We start from the raw sequence: 20,241 nt of genomic DNA, 5'->3' as shown, positions 1-20,241 counted from the left end.
TTACTATGCGTTATTGGCCAGGGTGTATGTTGTTTCCTGCTGTAGTAATATAATGAATGGGACTCCAATTTGCTGAATATCAAAGCCCGTGAAGCAAATGGGGAGGTTTCATCAGAGGCTGATTTCCTAATAATTTGCTGACGTAATGTTGGATAGACATGGCAGATAGAAGATATAAAAGGGTGCCGGAGGAAGGCAACTCAGCTGAGCAAATAGCTATCTGCAGACCACAGATAACCATTAGAGAAAGAAGCAGTCTTTGCAAAAGTCTACATGGACCAGGAAGAATACAGATGGAGAGGTGAGTCTGGGAAGGGGCATGCAAGGAGATTTGTACAATGGATTCTCATTTGGGCCGGTGATGCATTCAGCTCACTTCCATTTTCTGAATGGAAGATCAGGTAAGTCCATTCAACTATTGATGGCTGCAGAAATGAAACATCCATGTTTAAAAAAACAGAGCACCTGTCTAAACCAGGTGCAAACTGATCTAAGAGAAGGAGGCTGCTGCTTTTATAGTTTACCTGCAATTTTTTTAGGAGCATCTTATGATAGTCCAGCCTTCGCCCAAAGAGTTCAATTATGTGTCCTCCAGAGGTTTTGGATCTCGAGGACATCAGCACCAGCCAATGCAGATGATCGAGAGGGACTGAAGGACTAATTGTTCAAACCATCTTAGAAGGGGACTATATAACCTACTTCTGTCTTATTCCACCACTGGCCATGACATGGTGATGTATGATCCTCGGATATTGCCAAACATCAACTGATTGCAACTCCTTACCATACTAGCTGGAGCTGATGGTAATCAGATTCCAAAGGTGCTTTTTCAGGAGGCAACTGGACTTTCTTGTTTTTCTTTGAAGGCCTTTCACTGCTCATCCAAGAAGCTTCTTCAGCTCTGACAGGATAGTGGAGAATGGAAGATTCAGTCAGAGCTGAAGAAGCTTCTTGGATGAGAAGTGAAAGGCCTTCAACGAAAAACAAGAAAGCCCAGTTGCCTCCTGAAAAAGCACCTTTGGAATCTGATTACCATGACCTTGATGACTGAGAATCTCTACAGACTAATTAGATTCCACCAATTCTTGAAGAGGCAAAAGATCTCTTCTTCTTTATTTTGCAGCTCCAAAGATAGGCATGATTTCTTACAGGTAAATTCTTTTTTATTCACTAGCTGCAATGGTTGGATGCATATGGGATTGGACACTGTTATGTGTGTAGATACAGTGTATGGATGTAGATTTACTCAGAAATAAACCCCTCTATAAAACTTACGTAAAGCATGTGTGGCTAAAGACTGCATTTGTGACTACTCGTTTCCTGTTTAGCTCTTAGGACATCAGCAGGCAAACTTCTTAGAGAGATTCTATTGATGCTTATCGTGCTATATGTGCAAAGTTATGGCAGTCTCAACATGGATGTGCAAAATGTCCCCAATGGGCAGGAATGGTGTTTGTGAGCTCTCCTTGCTACCGCTTTCTAGGGAAAGAGATGGTGGACTACATCTGCCAGTACCTCACCAACATCCGGGAACGGCGAGTATATCCTGATGTGCAACCAGGTTACATGAGAGATCAGTTGCCGGATGGAGCCCCCTTGGAGCCAGAAAGCTGGGATAGTATCTTCAGAGACATAGAGAACATCATTATGCCTGGGGTAAGGACAGGTGTGCATGTTGTGAGAAAAGGGGCGCTTGTAAAGGAATGGTCTCCCCCCCCTAGCATTCTCTAGATGTGATGTGATTTCAGCTCTTAGAACCTTTACCAGCAGGGCCAATGGGCAGAAAGGAAAGGATGGAGAACTGGACAGCCTTTCTATGCACCTCAGGGGCTGCCACAAAGAAGAGGGAGTCAGTCAAACCATTCTCCAAAGCACCTGAAGGCAGGACAAGAAGCAACAGGTGGAAACTAATCAAGGAGAAAAGCAACTTAGAACCAAGGAGAAATTTCCTGGCAATTAGAACAATTAACCAGTGGAACAACTTGCCCCCAGAAGTTGTAAATGCTCCAACACTGGAAGTTTTTAAAAAGATGTTGGATAACCGTTTGTCTGAAGTGGTGCAGGGTTTCCTGCCTGAGCAGGGGGTTGGACTAGAAGACCTCCAAGGTCCCTTCCAACTTTGTTATTCTATTCTATTCTATTCTATTCTATTCTATTCTATTCTATTCTATTCTATTCTATTCTATTCTACATATACATATATATATATATATACACACACACACACACACACACACACACACACACACACATACATTTACATATACATATACATAGATAGATAGATAGATAGATAGATAGATAGATAGATAGATAGATAGATACATTTACATTTACATATACATTTACATATACATATATATCATATACAGTCAACACGCAGAAATCATTGACCCAGATATTGGATCCCGATTCCTATCCATTTGCAAGCATGGCCCATGGTCAGGGATGATAGGAGTCATGGCACAATTTTTTAAAGGGTGACACACATTTCCCATTCCTAATTCAGCTGGTCACAGTTTGGTTTTTAAGAAGAGATTGGACAACCATTTGTCTGAAATAGTATGTAGGGTCTCCTGTCCCAAAGATACTTTTTCAGGAGGCAACTGGACTTTCTTGTGTTTCTCTCGGAAGGCGTTTCACTTCTCATCCCAGAACTTCTTCAGGGTCCTGCCTGAATTGGCCATTACACTAGAAGATCTCCAACTCTGTTGTTTTGTTGCTCCAAGGATGATCCTTAGCAACATATAGAGTAGATTAGAGTAGAGTAGAGTAGAGTAGAGTAGGGTAGGGTAGGGTAGGGTAGGGTAGGGTAGGGTAGGGTAGAGTAGAATAGAATAGAATAGAATAGAATAGAATAGAATAGAATAGAATAGAATAGAATAGAAGTAGATAGAATAGATAGAATAGATAGAATTCTTTATTGGCCAAGTGTGATTGGACACACAAGGAATCTGTCTTGGTGCAAAGGCTCTCAATGTACATAACAGAAAAGGTACATTCGTCAAGAGTCATAATATCATATATGATATTATATATCCCAGATATCTGAGGGAGAAAAGAAATTCTAACCAAAATAAAGGATCTAGCTAAAGATATGTATTCTGTTGATTTCTCAGAAGAACTATATTTTTATGCCTTGGTAATTCACCTCTGAGAGTGATACTTGAACTGAGGAGGACAGTCTAATTTCTCAGTGCTCTTAAAATGGAGAACAATAATCTTGGTGAGTTTCTTCAGCTATCTCTTTCATCTCACAGAGAACATCTTTATACAGCAGATCTGAATACGCCAGTACCGATTCATCACTGCACCCAGCATCAGATATGTTTTGATAACAGTGACCAAAAAACAGACTCCTTTTTTTGAGCAACTTTCCATGCCCTCCCTCATTAGATATGACAAATCAGAACCAAGCACCATTTTCTCTTTACAATGCAGGATCATCAGTTTGTATGATTGAGATCAGTGTTAGGCTTAAACAAGTGTAACTGTCACTCAGTTACATTCCATTAGCCATCTTTACTGGTTTTTGAAGTCATCCTTCCCAGCAGTCTTCCAGATGCCATGGAGGGAACTCCTAAATACACACCTGGAGAGTTAGAGAACGCTGCTCCAAACACAAAGAAGTTCTTATTGGATGATAGATAGATAGATGCTGCTCACACAACAGGTGAAGAAGGGTTGTCTCATTGGCTATGAGACCTGATAGTTGTACAATTACCTGTTGCATCACAATTTATCTTCTTGATTAAAGACAACATCTTCCAGTTAACCTAAGGTCTTTATGGATGGATCTATATAATTTTCTTGGTAGCATTATGCACGTACTTTGCTGTTGTCTTATTCTGACATAGCTAAGTTTCCAATCCAGAACAGTGTTAGCCAAGGAAGGCCAGCTGTTCAAGAAATTTTTGCATTATCAGGGGACAAAGGAAAATAAGAATCCTGAGAGTTTCCTTTCTTTTGCCTGGACAGTTTAATTTCATTATCCTGTCTTTCTTTCCATCCTCTTCATTTCATGCTGGGCCAGCTCATCCTATTTTTCTGTGCTCCTCTCTTCTTTTAGGTTGTCCATTGGCAAAGTCCACAAATGCACGCCTATTTCCCAGCTCTGACTTCCTGGCCTTCACTCCTTGGAGATATGCTAGCAAATGCTATTAACTGTTTGGGATTTACTTGGGTAAGTAACTCCAGCATTAAGATCTTCTGCTCAAAACCCCAGCATCTCAAACACACACACGCACACACAAAACAAACTCCAGGGCAAATCACAATTCACACACTGCATAAAGCAGAGTAGTATTAGATAGTGTCAATGTAGCAGGTAGTGCAATAGAGTGGTTAAGGTCATTTTGCACATGCTCAGAGTTTATATAGTCATAATATACAAGCACCATGGATTGATCAATTACCTATATCATTCCTTAAAGTTTCCACGTGGTTAAACTAAATAAGAAAAAAGAGAGAGAGAATCTTTTGAAGGTTGGCTGAAAAGAGATAGCATTTAAAGCATAGTAACTGGGGAATTCTGGGAACTGAAGTTCACATAACTTTGCCAAGTTTGAAAGACACTGAGTAGCCAGGTGTGGAGAATGCCAAGTGTTCTGCCTTTGCTTTCGGTTTCAAACCGACTCAAAACTTTGGGTGCTTTTTCAGAAATTCCTGCCTTAATAAACAGCGAAGCAGTATGTAGGTTGCTCAACCTATATTTCAGAATATTTGTCTACAAATCATTTTTCCTGACAAACTCTTAGAAAGGGGTCACACTAGAAGACTGGTCTCTGCTTACGACAGACCAGGAGATATCCGGCAAGGCCAATGGGTTGGTTTACTCTTGAGTTGTGCATTATGTGACAAGGAAAGCCTGTAAAAATTGCACGATGACAAAACTTATTCAGAAGCCGAGCAGAAGGAAATGACGGTAGCTAGGAATGAAGTCTGGTAGCAGGAGGAGGCACCATGTGACAGGCAGTCTCTCTTCCGAGTAAACAAATGCCCACAATTTGAGGAAGCACTTTAAGTGGTGAGATGTTTCCCTTCTCTTGCAGGGACAAATTATCCTTCCCCCACAGACATGTCAGCTGAGTTCTCTACCAAACCTAGGAAACATCCAAAGTATAGTGAGGGGCTCAGTCCCACCTGTGGCCAGATGAGGTACAGGTAGTCCTTGACTTACAACAGTTCATTTTGTCACTGTTCAAAGTTACAACAGCACTGAAAAAGTGTCCGTTTTTCACACTTACAACCGTTACAGCATCCCCATGGTCGCCTGATCAAAATGCAGAGGCTGGTCAACTGACTCATGTTTATGATGGTTACGGTGTTCCAGGGTCATGTGTGATCCCCTTTTGTGACCATCTGACAAGCGAAGTCAACGAGGAAGCCAGAATCACTTAACAACTGTGTCACTAACTTAACAACGGCAGTGATTCACTTAACAACTGTGGCCAGAAAAGTCATAAAATGGGGGAAAACTCATTTAACAACTGATTTGTTTAGCAACAAAAATGTTAGGCTCAATTGAAGTCATAAGTGGAGAGCTACCTACACTTCACGGATCATTTAAATGATTCTCACTATTTAGAAGGCCCTTCTCACTGAATTGTTTCTAGTCAACGAGTTTGATTGATTGATTTGTTTTTATTCACTTAACAATCGTGTTGATATCAGTGATTCACTTAGCATCTGTGGCAAGAAAGGTTGTAAAATGGGACAAAGTTAGCAAATGACTCACTTAACAACCAAAATGTTGGGCTCAATTGTGGTTATAAGTCGAGGACTACCTCTACAAAGGACCTTTTTCAGTCCACAAATGACTATTATTGCAGTAAATGTTGAGGGCCTGTCTGTGTGTAAAGGAAGAACTTGGTTGTGGGACTTGTGCCACAAACATAACTGCGATGCCCTGTGTGTATAGAAGACCCACAGACACAATCATAAGAAAAGACCTAAAATTTGTGAAGCCTGGTGCCCAGGTTTGGCCCACAACAACATCAGGAACAAATAACACCGAACGGTGATGGTAAACCTTTTTGGCACCGAGGGCCCATTGCGCGCTTACCCAAAATGTAACGTGCACTGTTCGTGCATGTGCCCCCCTGCATTCACATGTATGCTCCCGTGCATGCATGTGAGCGCCCCACCCCCGTTATGTGCCCTTGTGTATGCACCCCCCCCTTATGTGCCCTGACCCACTCATGTGCTCTGCCCCCCTCATGCCCCGCCCCCTGCAGATGCGCGGCAGAGACCAGAAGATCAGCTGGCTGGCAGGAGGCGTGTGCGCATGTGTGGCAGAGCTGAGCTGGGGTAATGGTGTGCATGCCCACAGAGAGCCAAAAGTTTGCCACCACCGACATAGAAGTAAGAACTGTAGAGCTGGTCCCTTCAGCATGTAAACCTATGAGATGTATTTAGTATTTATTTGATTTGCCAAGCGATTATAAGGTAACAGGTATAGGTATAAACATCGTTATGAATACATGAAATGGATACGTATAAGAAAAATAAAAGAAACAATAGGACAGGGACGGTAGGCACATTGGTGTGCTTATGCACGCCCCCTAGAGACCTCTTAGGAAAGGGGTGAGGTCAATAGTAGACAATCTAAGGTTAAAGTTTTGGGGGTTTGGGGAAGAAACCACAGAGTCAGGTAGAGTATTCCAGACATTGACCACTCTGTTGCTGAAGTTGTATTTCCTGCAATCAAGTTTGGTGCGATTAACCTTGAGTTTGTACCTATTGTGTGCTCTTGTATTGTTATGGTTGAAGCTGAAGTATTCATTTGCAGGTAGGACATTGCAATGTATGATTTTATATACTGTACTTAGATAGGACCGGAGGCGGTGTAGTTCTAGGTTGTCGAGGTCTAGAATTTCAAGTCTGGTGGCATAAGGTATTCTGCAACAAGTAGAGGAGTGGAGAACTCTTCTTGTGAAATATTTCTGGACTTTCTCCACTGTGTTAATATCAGAAACATAATGCGGGTTTCAGACTGATGAGCTGTATTCAAGTATAGGTCTAGCAAATGTTTTGTATGCTCTAGTTAGTAGTGTGATATTACCAGAGAAGAAGCTACATAGGATTAGATTAACAACTCTTAATGCCTTTTTGGCTATGTAGTTACAGTGGGCTCTAGCACTTAGATCATTAGAGATGAGTACTCCAATGTCTCCTAGAATAGACAAACTCCTTAAAATGCCCTTGGAAGAAAACATACAGAGCAGCCAAACTGACCCAGAGTGGCCACAGGGAGAAGATTCAGCCAAGAACCTGTGGTCAAGCAAACCAAATTGTTTCTGTCCACCCAACATATATCAGACATAACACAGCTGGCAAGCTTATTTAGTAGGGACAAGTGATAAATAATAAGAAAGGGCACAGAGATGGGTTTATCTGAAATATTCCAATGTCACGTGTCTTCCCTTTTCTTTGTCTAGTCTTTACAATGTAAACTTCTGGTTCTGCTTTTGCCCACGGCTGTTAGGCAAAGTGTGAAGAACACAAATCTATCTGTCATGTGCAAAAGCAAAAGAATGTTGCATCTTCAAAGGGATTTGGTTGCTTTAAGAGAGCCAGGATTTTGGCTACAACCCCATGCAATGTGCTGAAAGAAAGTGAAAAACATTAAGCATTGGTACATCAAGAGCTCCTCACTTTCATCCAATGCGATGCTGTTACTCACTGTATTTTCTTCCTTTAAGGCATCCAGTCCAGCTTGCACAGAACTGGAAATGAATGTGATGGATTGGTTGGCTCAAATGATGGGTCTTCCGGAAACATTCTTGCATTATCATCCAGGCAGCAAAGGTGGTGGCATCCTGCAGGTAAACGAGTGGATTAATTGATTGATCAGTTGAGTGAGTGATTTAATGTGCCTACCCATTTCCCATGTGACTGATTCTCAAGGTTCACTGTTGTTAATCTGAGCACAGCAATAGCACTTATATACCATTTTGCAGTGCTTTACAGCCTTCTCTAAGCAGTTTACAAAGTCAGCCTATTGCCCCAACAATCTGGGTCCTCATTTTACCCACTTGGGAAGGAGGGAAGGCTGAATTAACCCGGAGCCAATCAGAATCAAACTCCAGGAGCGAGCAATGAGTTAACCTGCTTAGAACACATAGCTGAATCTGGAAGTCCTTTGGCCAATTTGGTGACGTCCAAATACGTTGGCGCAACAAATTCCAAAACTCACTTGCAGGAAGGTTGGAAATCATAGAACTGAAGAGGATCTTAGAGGCCATCCACTCTCTAGTTCCAACACAAATTTAAAATGCCTTTATACCCTCTGAATAAATTTTCTGGTGTCGTATACCAACAGAGCATCCTTTTATGAACGTTCTCTGTAAGATTATAACACAATGTAAGTTTAAATTCTTTCATATTTTCCCATTCTTCTGCAGTGGTACTTTGGTACTCAACTGCTTTGAAACTCATTGAATCTGACACGCAATTCATTTTGACCTGAAAACTTTGTCCCAGTGCTCATTGCTTGTTTGGTACTCAATGCACAGGCTAGAACCTGTCAGTGTCAGCTGCCTTGTTCCTTATGGGAAAAATTTGGTACTCATCATTTTTGGTACTTATCACATCTCCCGGAAGCAATTAAGATGAATACTGAGGTATCACAGTATCTGCATACTCTAACCAATTTTTGTACCCCATGTTATCGTACATTCTTTTTACTTGTTCTTCTTCCATTTCAAATTTTAATAAAAGTTTATACATTTTAGCCCCTTGCTTAGCAATGCTAATTCTGGCCTCAAAGGTGGTTATACGTTGAGGGGTACCTGTAATTAAGTGGCTACAGAGAGGCTGATTTGCAGGAAGGTATAAATCTTCCTTCAGCCAGGAACTACAGGTGTCATTTGCCCTTCTGCAATAAGATTTCATAATCAGATTCTTGCAGAGACCGCAGACACAATAAAAGCGGAGTGCTTTGAGAAGTGAATATTATTTGTGACTAATAGACTGTCACTGGAATGACAGAGGAGATGCAGTCCAATGTTCTCCAGATCTTTCAGCTTTCAATTCTGCATGGCAATGGCAAAGGATTATGGTCCAAAATATCTGGAGGAGTGAAGTGTGTGTACCATTGCTCTAAGATTAAGTGATCTATAACTTCTGCAGTTAGAAAGTCAGCAAACATTTGATGGGGAAAAATGGGAAGGAAGTTGCAACATAGATTATGACCTTTGGAGTTTGGACATAGTCCTAGGATCATCTTGATATTTGGAGGGACTAGGATATTTTTCACATCAAATATAAGCTATTGTTAGAGGGATTTTTTTTCTTCTTCTCCCTATAGAGCACAGTTAGTGAATCAACTCTAATCGCTCTCCTAGCAGCCAGAAAGAATAAAATTCTTGAAATGAAAACCTCTGAGCCAAATGCAGATGATTCCATTCTGAATTCTCGCTTCATCGCCTATGCTTCTGATCAGGTGAGTTCTTACTACATATACATTCTGTGTGAAGTTGTTAAGTTTTTACTGGAACCCCATCTGGGAAAAAAATAATAATCATGGTCAACAAAGGCAGGGAAGAGAAGCCAAAAATGATGGTGGCCATAACCATGCCCTAGAAATAGAAATGCAGAATAGAATACGGAATAACAGTTGGAAGGGACCTTGAAGGTCATCTAGTCCAGGGGTTGCCAACCTTTTGGACCTCAGGAACCACCAAACTCATAATTTTAAATCCTGTAGACCAGAGACTCTGGGAAAATCCCAAAAAAAGTCTGCAGGAAAATTCCCTGCCCCGTTTGCCTACTGATTGATCATTCTTTATTTGGGATCGCAGGATACTGTCTTCAGCTCCATTTTCAGGGGGAGAGAAAGAGACTTTTGGCTTCATGCAAGGAAAGCAGCAGTAGCAGCAGAAGTCTTTCTTTTTCTCCCCCAAACTCCGCCAGAAATGAGTCTTTGTGAGATTTGTCATGCTGGCAGCAGGAGCAGGAGGCCTTGCAGGGTCCCAAAGACTCATTTCTGGTGGAGTTTGGGGGAGAGAAAGAAAGACTTTGGCTGTTTTCTTTGCATGCAGCCAAAAGCAGAAGAAAGAAGCAGAAAGAAGCAGCCGGGTGGCCAGGCGAGGCACATGGGGCAAGTTCCCCCCTTTCTGCCCTTTCCCCACTCCCCTCACTACCTCGTGTTGTTCACAATGCAAGTGACACAACTCTTGTGTTCCCACGCAGCCTAGATTAATTGCTTTGCGGGTGCTTTGGGGTGACATTTTTCTGCAGACCACCAAAATTTTGTCACAGACCACCCACAGGTTGGTGAACACTGATCTAGTCGAACCCTCTGCTCTAGCAGGGGACCCTATACCATTCTGGACAAAATGGATGTCCAACCTTTTCTTGAAAATCTCTAGTGACGGCGCATACACAATTTCTAGAGGCAAAAACCATCCCATTGATTACTTGTTCTTGCTGTCAGGAAATTATCCTTAGTTCTAGGTTGGATCTCTCTTTATTAAGCTTCCATCCATTACTTCCTGCTTCCTGTTCATATCTGTCACATGCACATCACCTCTTTCACACATGTAAATACATTAGAGTCTGGAACATCGGCTTTTTTCATGCAGCTGTGTTCTCAGATGGGAAGAGGGCATGCCACAGGTTTAACTAACCAACTCGTAAAGTGTTAAATTTATGTTTTACCAACAAAGAAATAAAGGGAGATTACTATAGATCTATTTCAAGCTATTTAGCCCTCAACAGTTAGCCATACCCTTCTGAGATTCGAACCTGGGCTACATACATATTACGTAGATGTAGTAACCTCTAACCCACGGGCTTTCCTTGCTTTGTTGGCTGTAGCAGGGGAGAGTAAGTGTTTTTTTCTGGTGGGATCGGTATGCTTCATCCCAGAATCGGGTAGACCAGGTTGCCCTGACAGACCAGCCCCACAGGAGAAAAAACACTCAGCTGGTAAATTCTTCCTTATTTATTATTCTGTGTTTCCCCATTTATACTTTCTGAACAGCAGGAGGCAGCCTCGCCTAGGAATGGTAGGTTTGAGGCACCTGAGATGCAGACAGGAAAGGATGCAAAGGAAGCTAATCAAAGACAGAAGCAACCTAGAACTAAGGAGAAATTTCCTGACAGTTAGAACAATAAATCAGTGGAACAATTTGCCTCCAGAAGTTGTGAATGCTCCAACACTGGAGGTTTTTAAGAAAAGATCGAGCAGCCATTTGCCTGGAATAGCATAGCGTTTCCTGTTTGAGCAGAAAGTTGGACTAGAAGACCTCAAAGGTCCTTTCCTGTTATGCTTCCTTCTGTCATCCTCCACGGATTGTCTCCAATCTGCGTCTTGTTTATCCAGGCTCATTCCTCCGTCGAAAAGGCAGGTTTGATTTCCCTCGTGAAAATGAGGTTTCTGCCCGTGGATGAGAATTTTGCCTTGAGAGGGGAAACCCTGAGCAGAGCGATGGAGGAGGATCGAAGCCGTGGCTTGGTGCCTATCTTTGTAAGTGTCGCTCGTTCTCGCTCTCTCTGGGTGGTATGACGTCGCTCCATCCCACCTGAAAAGCACGCAGGGTTTTTTTTCCTGCTACCCTATCGCAGAGTTAAAGGGAGATTTGCGTTGTCCTTGACTTAGGACCATTCAAAGTTACAAAAAAAAAAATGACCTGCATTTGTGGCCGTTTGCAGATGGGTTTAATGTTTAACAAAGACATATCATTGTTTTTATTATGTTTAATTCGTAAAAGAACTTTCCCTTTTTCAAATTGCAATACTGTGGGCAGCGGATCTAAGAAAGCACGAACTGTATATCAGTCAAAATACAAAAACAGGGGAAAAAAAATTAAAAACGGATAATGAATAGGGGAAGAGCTAATCACACCGAGATAGACTGAAAGGTTTTTAATCCATTGTGAAATATAAGTCTGTGTAGATAATTAGATGTTATGGGCCCAACAGTTCTATAGGCTGATGTATCCAAAAATAGGAAGGAAGGAAGGAAGGAAGGAAGGAAGGAAGGAAGGAAGGAAGGAAGGAAGGAAGGAAGGAAGGAAGGAAGGAAGGAAGGAAGGAAGGAAGATGATAGAAGGAAGGAAGGAGTTTGATGGGAGAGAAGAAAGGAAGGAAGGGAAGGAAGGAAGGAAGATACTATTTTTCCAATTCTCCATAAGTGAAGAAGTTAATTTAATTTAAGAAACTTAAATTAAGTTTCTAATTTATTTATTTTTAAAACATTTTAATAAATTTCTGGTTTTGTCTAGGTTTGTGCTACTCTCGGAACAACTGGTGTGTGTGCTTTTGACTGCCTTTCAGAACTAGGTCCAATATGTAAGTAATTATACACCCCACTTATCTAAAAGGTCCTTCCTGGGAAATCTAGTCGTTAACTAAGCCTGCTTCTCCTCCTAGTACAGATGGTCCTCGACGTACGACCACAACTGAGCCCAAAATTTATGTTGCTAAGTGAGACCTTTGTTAAGGGAGCTTTTGCCCCATTTTACAACTTTTCTTGCCACATTTGCTCAGTGGATCTCTAGCAGTTGTTAAATTAGTAACCCGGTTGTTAAGCGAATCGGGCTTCCCCATTGACTTTGCTGGTCAGAAGATTGCAATGCAAACCATCATAAACATGAGTCAGTTGTCAAGCATCCAAATGTAAATCACATGACCACAGGAATGCTACAATGGTTGTAACCATGAAGAACGTTTTTCAGTGCCGTTGTAACTTTGAATGGCCACTGAGTGAGCAGTTATAAGTCGAGGACTACCTGTATTCTCAGATCCCTGATCTCCCAGGGCAGATCAGGGAAGTAGAAGATAAATGCTTCGGGATCTTTCAGAGGGATTTCTCAGTGCAGCTCCTTCATTCAGGACAATCCTGAAGGAACCTCTTGCTTAGATATCGTAGAGCAGGATGGGCAACTATGACGGCTTTATGACTTGTGGACTTCAACTCCCAGAATTCCTGAGCTGGTGTCCTGCTTCCCTTTTCGCTCTGGTCTCCATCTGTTGTCAACTCATAAACTATTTCTATGGTCTTTTTAGAGTTGCCAACCGAAAGGGAGGGGGGAGCAGAGCAGCAGCTTGGAAATCGACAGTGCATTCCATAAATGTTTTCAAAGATAGTTACTAGGTGACTGAAGTTTCTGCTGCACAAAATTCTAACTGGAGAGCATGATTGATGACTCTGGGCTATGGATGTGTCCCACTGGAGAATATGAATTATGATACACCTGGGGGTGGGGGGAAAACCAGGGTCAAGGGTGACAATGAATGATGTGTCTCAGAGTCGGCTATACCCAGGCAGTGCCAGACATGTTAACTCCCAATAAATCCTTTTTAAGTTTTGGAAGTTTGGCTTGAAACTCACAATTTAAATGGGGTAACTGCTGGAATCCTGACATCTGTCTATCTTTTTGGTTATTGTATGGATGCATTCTCTTGTTCATTTTCATTGTTAATTTCACTGTTCTATTATTTTATTTCTGTTCTGTTTACACTTCTTTCATTTTCTTGCTTTCTATTATTATAAACTGTCTGGAGTAGCCACAGGGTGAGATAGGCAGGAAATATATTTAACCAACCAATAAATAAATAAATATCATGTCCTTTGGGGGTTTGCATATGATCAGCCATCCAATAAAATGGGATTTTTGGACACAGATTTCTCTCCAGGTGCTAGGAGTGGTGCAGTGGCTCAGAGGTGGAACTCTCGCCTCACGATCAGGAGGCTGTGAGTTCGATCTTAAGTAGAGACAGATATTTTACTCTCTGGGCACAATGTGAATATATCTGTTGTGGTTCGCTGGCAGCAGGTGGGGATGGCTGAGGTCTCAGAGAGCAAGGGGTCAGATGAGGGGCCTGTGTGCGAGGCAGGGATGAGGCCAGGACCATCAGGGAGTGGAATGCTGCCTTTGGAGATTGTGGAGGGTGGCAGCAGCAATGAAGAGGTCCCCGTAGAGCCTGTGGCCTGCTGGAAGGAAAGAGCAGCTGCAGCAGCATGAATGACTCGGGAGTAAGGCTGCCCCTCCTCAAGAAACCGCAGTTCTTTGCAGAAGGCAAAGAAGTTTTATACTCGAGCCTGGTGGATGTTAGGAATATCTGAGTTGGTGTTTGGAGACTCTTTGTGTTGGAATTATTGCTTAGTAACTTTATCTGGTGTTCTTGGCAGCCTTGCAAAATCTTATCGAAGCTAATTGATTTGAAGCAGCCTTTTACCTGTGAAGGAACGGGATTTCAAGTCTGCCAAAAAACAGATAAGAAATAGTTTACAAGAGTCTTCAAATACCAACTGTAATGTCCATGAGGCTGAGTTTCAAAATGACTTTGCTTCCTGCAAAGAACGTTTGCTTCACAGCTGGCTTTTATCTTCTTGAAGGAGGGGCCATTACCTTGCAGCCTTACTCCCGAGTTGCCCGTGCTGTTGTAACTGCTCTTTCCTAGGAGCAGCCCTGCATGCATGTGTACTTGGCACAGGCTCCTCAGGAACCTCCTCATTGCTGCTGCCAGCTCCCACAATCTCTAAAGGCAGTAGTCCACTCCCTCATGGTCCTGGCCCCTCATCTGATTCCTCGCTCTCCTCAGTCGTCTGCACCTGATGCCAGCTAACCACAACACCTTGGAACCAGGTTTGGGTCAGATCAATATCTGCTGAACAAACTTCCACATTGGCGACAGGAGGGGCATCCAGCTAGTAAACACTCTGCTAGATCCATTCAGTTGTCCAGTCTCCACACCGCAAGGGATTATGGGCTAATTAAAAGATGATGATGATTTCTCTCCAGGTGCTAAAGAAGGTCTTTGGCTTCATATTGATGCTGCCTACGCTGGAACAGCATTTCTGTGTCCCGAATACCGATTTTTTCTCAAGGGAATTGAATATGCCGATTCGTTTGCCTTCAATCCTTCCAAATGGATGATGGTTCATTTTGATTGCACAGCGTTCTGGTGAGTGCCAAAAACTTTCTCTATCCCTCACCCGCCTGACATTCCCAATCCGTGGGGTTCTTCCCAACCGGCTTATCTTGTTCTCTTTTTTCATCTTCTAAAAGGGTTAAAGATAAATACAAGCTCCAGCAAACTTTCAGTGTTAATCCTGTCTATCTCAGACACCCAAATTCTGGATCAGTGACTGATTTCATGGTGAGAACTTTCAGCTTATCCTTAAGGAAGAAGAGGGCACAAAAATCCACCCCCTCCCCCGCACAAAAAGAAACCCCAGCAATGAAAGGAATCAAAATGAGATTCAGAAGAGAATGGAATTTGTGAAGTAGACCGGTAGCATTTCCCTAGCTCGTCCCCCACTTGAAAAATGGGCAGCTAACTTATTTTACTTTTAGACACAATCTATAGATTTGTTATTGCATGAGACTCAGCTTGAAGGTGTGTGTCTGTGCAAATCACACAAAGAGTCCAATTGTCAAGTTGAAAGGGATGCAGTAGAAATTAGCAATTTTAACAAGTCAAAATTAGCTTTTGTTTAATGCTTTCCATTAATATGTGATTTTAACTAAATCTTAAACAACTTTGCTGTCATTTCATGCTGGTTGGTTCAGAACTGTTGTTTGAGTGATAAGGTAGTCCATTTGCTTTCTGGCTAGTGTATTGAGTTATGCAATTATGCAGCTGCGATTCATGAAATAAACCATGGTTGAACAAACCACGATTGGGGCCAGCCTGTGAACCTTGCCATACGGTCCTTCAATTCAACAATAAATTTCCACTGAGCTGCCCACCACTTCCCTTTTATCTGAGCCATTAAACCAGGGGTGTCCAACCTTGGCAACTTTAAGACTTGTGGACTTCAACTCCCAGAATTCCTCAGCCAGCAAAGCTGGCTGAGGAATTCTGAGAGTTGAAGTCCACAAGTCTTAAAGTTGCCAAGGTTGGACACCCCTGCATTAAACAGAATAACAGAATTGGAAGGGACTTTGGATGTCTTCTAGTCCAACCCTTTGCTCAGGCAGGAAACCCTACACCCTTTATTATTATTAATAATAATTTATTCTTATTTTAAAAGTATGGTTTCCTTTGCAGCATTGGCAAATCCCGCTGAGCCGAAGGTTTCGCTCTCTAAAACTCTGGTTTGTGATTCGCTCATTTGGTGTGAAAAAGCTTCAGGACCATGTCAGACACGTAAGTGAGTTAGAAAAATAAATGTAAATAAGAATACCTTCCTGATGCAGAAGCAAAAAAATATTGGACAAAAATACAGATGTGGCTGGAAAAGATGATAAAGCAGCCTATTGATTTAAAACCAGAAATATTGGGGATTTTACCTGAAACTTACAGTAAAGGGAAGGCATATTTAATTATCCATGCATTAATTAACTGCAGCTAGAATTGTATCTGCACAAAATTGGAAGAGTGAAGAGATCCCTACAGATGAGAATGTGATTAGGAAAATATTAGAATGTGCGGAAACGAATAGATTAACGCTGGCAATTAAGGAGAGAGAGCAAACTGACTACTATATGGTATGGGATCTATTTTACCAATGGTTAAATAATAAAGGTGGAAGTTAGAAATAGGGAAAAAAAATAAAGAAGATATGTTAAATAGAATAGAATAGAATAGAATAGAATAGAATAGAATAGAATAGAATAGAATAGAATAGAATAGAATTCTTTATTTATAGAATTCTTTATAGAATTCTTTATTTATTTAGTGTGGTTGGACACACAAGGAATTTGTCTTGGTGCAAATACTCTCAGTATACAAAAAAGAAAAGATACATTTGTCAAGAATCTTAAGGTACAACACTTAATGATATGACCAGTATGTTGGATATTATTATGCTAATATTGTAGAATTAATATGTGGAATATTATTAAAGATTGCAGAATCAATAGTAATTTAATGAAGGAAGTTGTAGTTTTGATTATTGTTTGACAAAGATATTTGTACTCAGACAGCACAATGTTCAACTGAAGATGGATGATTATATTAAAAATACAAAAATTATTTATTAAAAAACAATCCTGCTGAATTTTGAGGTTGGAATTGGCTAAAAAAAAAAAATCACTGGACGTCATCTTTAGGTGGGAGAGACTCCAGCTATGAGATAAGCTCTAAGGGGAAACTTTCTCAAGTCCTACAAAATACAGGTAGTCCTCGACTTACGACGGTTCATTTAGTGACCAGTCAAAGTTACAACAGCACTGGAAAAGTGACTTATGAGCTCTTTTCATACTCATAACCATTGCAGCATCCCATGAGGAAGCCAGATTTGTTCAACAACCGTGTTGCTAATTTAACAACAGCAGTGTTTCGCTGAGCAATGGTGGCAAGGAAAGTCGTAAAACGGTGGCAAAACTCCCTGAATCAAGGTCTCACTTAGCAACATATATTTGGGGGCGTAAGTTGAGGAACTACCTGAATGCAGCAATCTGCTCTACTACAAATTACAGGCAACCCTGTGTAGATGGTTCAAAGATTTGTCGGCGTAGCTCTGCTATTGGAAATAATTGCTGGCTTTGTTTTCGGTAATCCCAGGGCACTGAAATGGCCAAGTATTTTGAGTCACTGCTCAGAAGCAACCCCTTGTTTGAAATCCCGGCTAAGAGGCATCTCGGACTAGTTGTTTTTCGCCTAAAGGTAACATTTCCCTATTGTATTTTACTATAACATATGCCATTCTCTTGTAGTGGGCTACTGTTCTGACCCACGCCCTTTTCCAACAAATCAAACACAATCCAAAGAGAACAGAAACCTTTTAATGCTTCTGCAAAATAATTAGCTGTAATAAGCACAAGCCTTGCCAAACTGTGCGAGTCTTGCCAAAAGATAACAGACAAGAAATAATTTGCAATACAAGAATCTTCAAATACAAACTCAGGATACTGGAATGTCCACGAGGCTGGAGTTTCAAAACGTCTTTGCCTTCTGCAAAGAACGTCTGATTCACAGCTGGCTTTTATCTTCTTGAAGGAGGGGCCATTACCTTGCAGCCTTACTCCTAAGTCTCCCATGCTGTTGTAGCTACTCTTTCCTACGAGTAATCCTGCGTGGACGAGCAGTTAGCACAGGCTCCTTGGGAACCTCCTCATCGCTGCTGCCAGCCCCCACAATCTCTGAAGGCAGCAGTCCACTCCCTAGTGGTCCTGGCTCCTCATCTGAGTCCTCGGTCTTCTCAGCCATCCACACCTGCTTCTGGCTAACCACAACAGCTTCCCTCTCTGTGCGTTGGACTTCAAACCCCATCATTCTCCTCCAACATGCTGGCGGGGAATGATGGGCACTGAATTCCAGCTCCTTAGAACAGTGTCAAGTTGACAGTTATAGCAGAATAACAGAGTAACAGAGTTGGAAGGGTCCTTGGAGGTCTTCTAGTCCAACCCCCTGCTCAAGCAGGAGACCATATACCCAGTGGTGGGATTCAAATAAGTTAATAACTGTGTCATGCCCTTGTTAGAGTCGGACTCCGAGGGAGAGGAGGAACAGCCGACTGGGAGTGGAGGTGTGGCTCCAGAGGTTGTGGAGGAGGCTGGGGAAGGGCAGAGGCCGGCTGGGCAATCAGAGGAAGAACCAGGCCCATCCCCTCTCCATCCTAGGGCATGTAGGGAGGAAGAGAGGAGGCAACAACTTGACTTACAAGAGAGGAAGCGGCCATGATCCTCCTCATTGGTGGCAGCTGGGGAGACTAGTATATAAGAGTATATATGGAATGGCGGTGAAATAGCAAAAAAGACAAAACAGGATTATTAATGCCTTTCAACAGTACATGGGTATGTGTCAACTCATAAAATATTTCTATGGTCTTTTTAGAGTTGCCAACAGAAAGGGAGGAGGGAGGAGTAGTGCAGCAGCTTGCAAAACCCAAACTGCATTCCATAAATGTTTTCAAAGATGGTAACTAGGTGACTGAAGTTTCTGCCTCGCATAATTCTAATTGGAGAGCATGATTGATGACTCTTGGCTATGGATGCATCCCACTGGAGAATATGAATTAGGATACACCCAGAGGGTGGGGGAAAACCAGGGTCAAGGGTGACAATGAATGATGTGTCTCAGAGTCGGCTACACCCAGGCAGTGCCAGACATGTTAACTCCCAATAAATCCTTTTGAAGTTTTGGAAGTTTGGCTCGAGACTCATGATTTAATTGTGGGGTAACTGCCAGAACCCTGACAGGTATGTATCTTTGATTCTTTCTCAATGGCTATTTTGAGAAACTCTCATGTTTTCCCAACAGGGTCCCAACTGGATGACCGAGAAGCTCTTAAAAGACCTGAACAAATCAGGAAAGCTGTTTGTCATCCCGGCAACCATCCAGGAGAAGTTGATCATTCGCTTCACGGTAACTTCTCAGTTCACCACCCGAGAGGATATTCAGCAAGACTGGGCCCTCATCCAACAGACGGCAGTGAACATCTCCAATCAATCTCTCCTCATCCCAGAGGAGAAGGCCCAAATCCCCAATCAATTAACCAACTCCAGTTCAAAAGCAGCGGGCATCGCTCCGCCTATTTTCACAGAGAAAGAAAAGGGTAAAGTGGTCCCTTTCAGCAGAATAACCATGCAGCCGCGTAGAGGATCTCTCAACTCTTCATTGTCACTATTGAACGCATACATCCCAAAGGCCAAAGAGCCTCATTTAGATGAGGGCTTCACAGAAAACAGCCGACATCTGACCAACTGTGACTTGCCTTCTGTCTTGAGTTTTTCCACTCAAAACAAGACAAAAACTGTCCGTTCCTTCAGCTTGGACAGTCCTTTGGAGAACATACCTTGCGCAAGCAGGAAATTCCTCTCCAAGCTGCCCAAAGAAATCCTGATGATCAAGAAAGAAGATCTGAAGAAACAATCCCAGTTTTACCATATGCCCAGTTTTCCTGAATGCACCATTCAGTGTGGTCTCCAATTGCCCTGTTGTCCTCTTCAGACAATTATCTAGCTCTTAAGAGCCTTCTTCCAAAGTATGACAACCTAAGTCTGATTATTTGTATGCAATATTATAATCTATGGCCCAGTAATATCATAATTGCTGATCTTATTTTTTTAAAAAGAGCCTGTATACCGAGTAAGTTCATAAAGTAAATAAAAAAAATTAGTCTTGGCACGTAGAGTTTCAGTTTTCATTTCAGGCATATCGATTCCACGGATTGATTATTGATTTGGTCCACACTATGTTGAGACATGGTTTTATTGAATAACCCACTCCGAGTCAAATTCAAGCTAAGCCACAAATCACAGCAAATACAAACATTCAAGAGATACTACCCATTGTCTTCCTTTGAGTGAAGCATGTAATCAATTTGGAATAACTATAACC

The 20,241-nt window shown here is 42.0% G+C and overlaps 1 protein-coding gene across 1 annotated transcript; it reads left to right on the top strand.

Annotated features, from left to right (window-relative positions):
- The first annotated feature begins 211 nt into the window (after positions 1 to 211).
- HDC (histidine decarboxylase) lies at positions 212 to 20,026 on the top strand. Its single transcript, XM_026709706.2, has 12 exons — positions 212 to 301; positions 1,484 to 1,656; positions 4,070 to 4,183; positions 7,704 to 7,826; positions 9,311 to 9,445; positions 11,330 to 11,473; positions 12,231 to 12,297; positions 14,754 to 14,916; positions 15,021 to 15,111; positions 16,006 to 16,104; positions 17,464 to 17,565; positions 19,162 to 20,026. The coding sequence occupies exons 1-12, from the start codon at positions 274 to 276 to the stop codon at positions 19,861 to 19,863; spliced, it is 1,941 nt and encodes a 646-aa protein (XP_026565491.1). The 5' UTR covers positions 212 to 273; the 3' UTR covers positions 19,864 to 20,026.
- Positions 20,027 to 20,241: the final 215 nt, after the last annotated feature.

Source organism: Pseudonaja textilis, chromosome 13, assembly GCF_049901715.1.
Source record: "Pseudonaja textilis isolate UNSWEBS1 chromosome 13, rPseTex1.2, whole genome shotgun sequence".
Taxonomy (NCBI): Eukaryota; Metazoa; Chordata; class Lepidosauria; order Squamata; family Elapidae; genus Pseudonaja; species Pseudonaja textilis.
The sequence above is the reverse complement of the archived record's forward strand: the minus strand, read 5'-3'. Positions and strand labels throughout refer to the sequence as shown.

Coding starts and splice junctions, on each gene's coding strand:
- HDC (XM_026709706.2), top strand. CDS start 274: ATGGACCAGGAAGAATACAGATGGAGAG. Junction 302..1,483: donor GGAAGAATACAGATGGAGAG/GTGAGTCTGGGA, acceptor ACCGCTTTCTAG/GGAAAGAGATGGTGGACTAC. Junction 12,298..14,753: donor TTCAGAACTAGGTCCAATAT/GTAAGTAATTAT, acceptor ATTTCTCTCCAG/GTGCTAAAGAAGGTCTTTGG.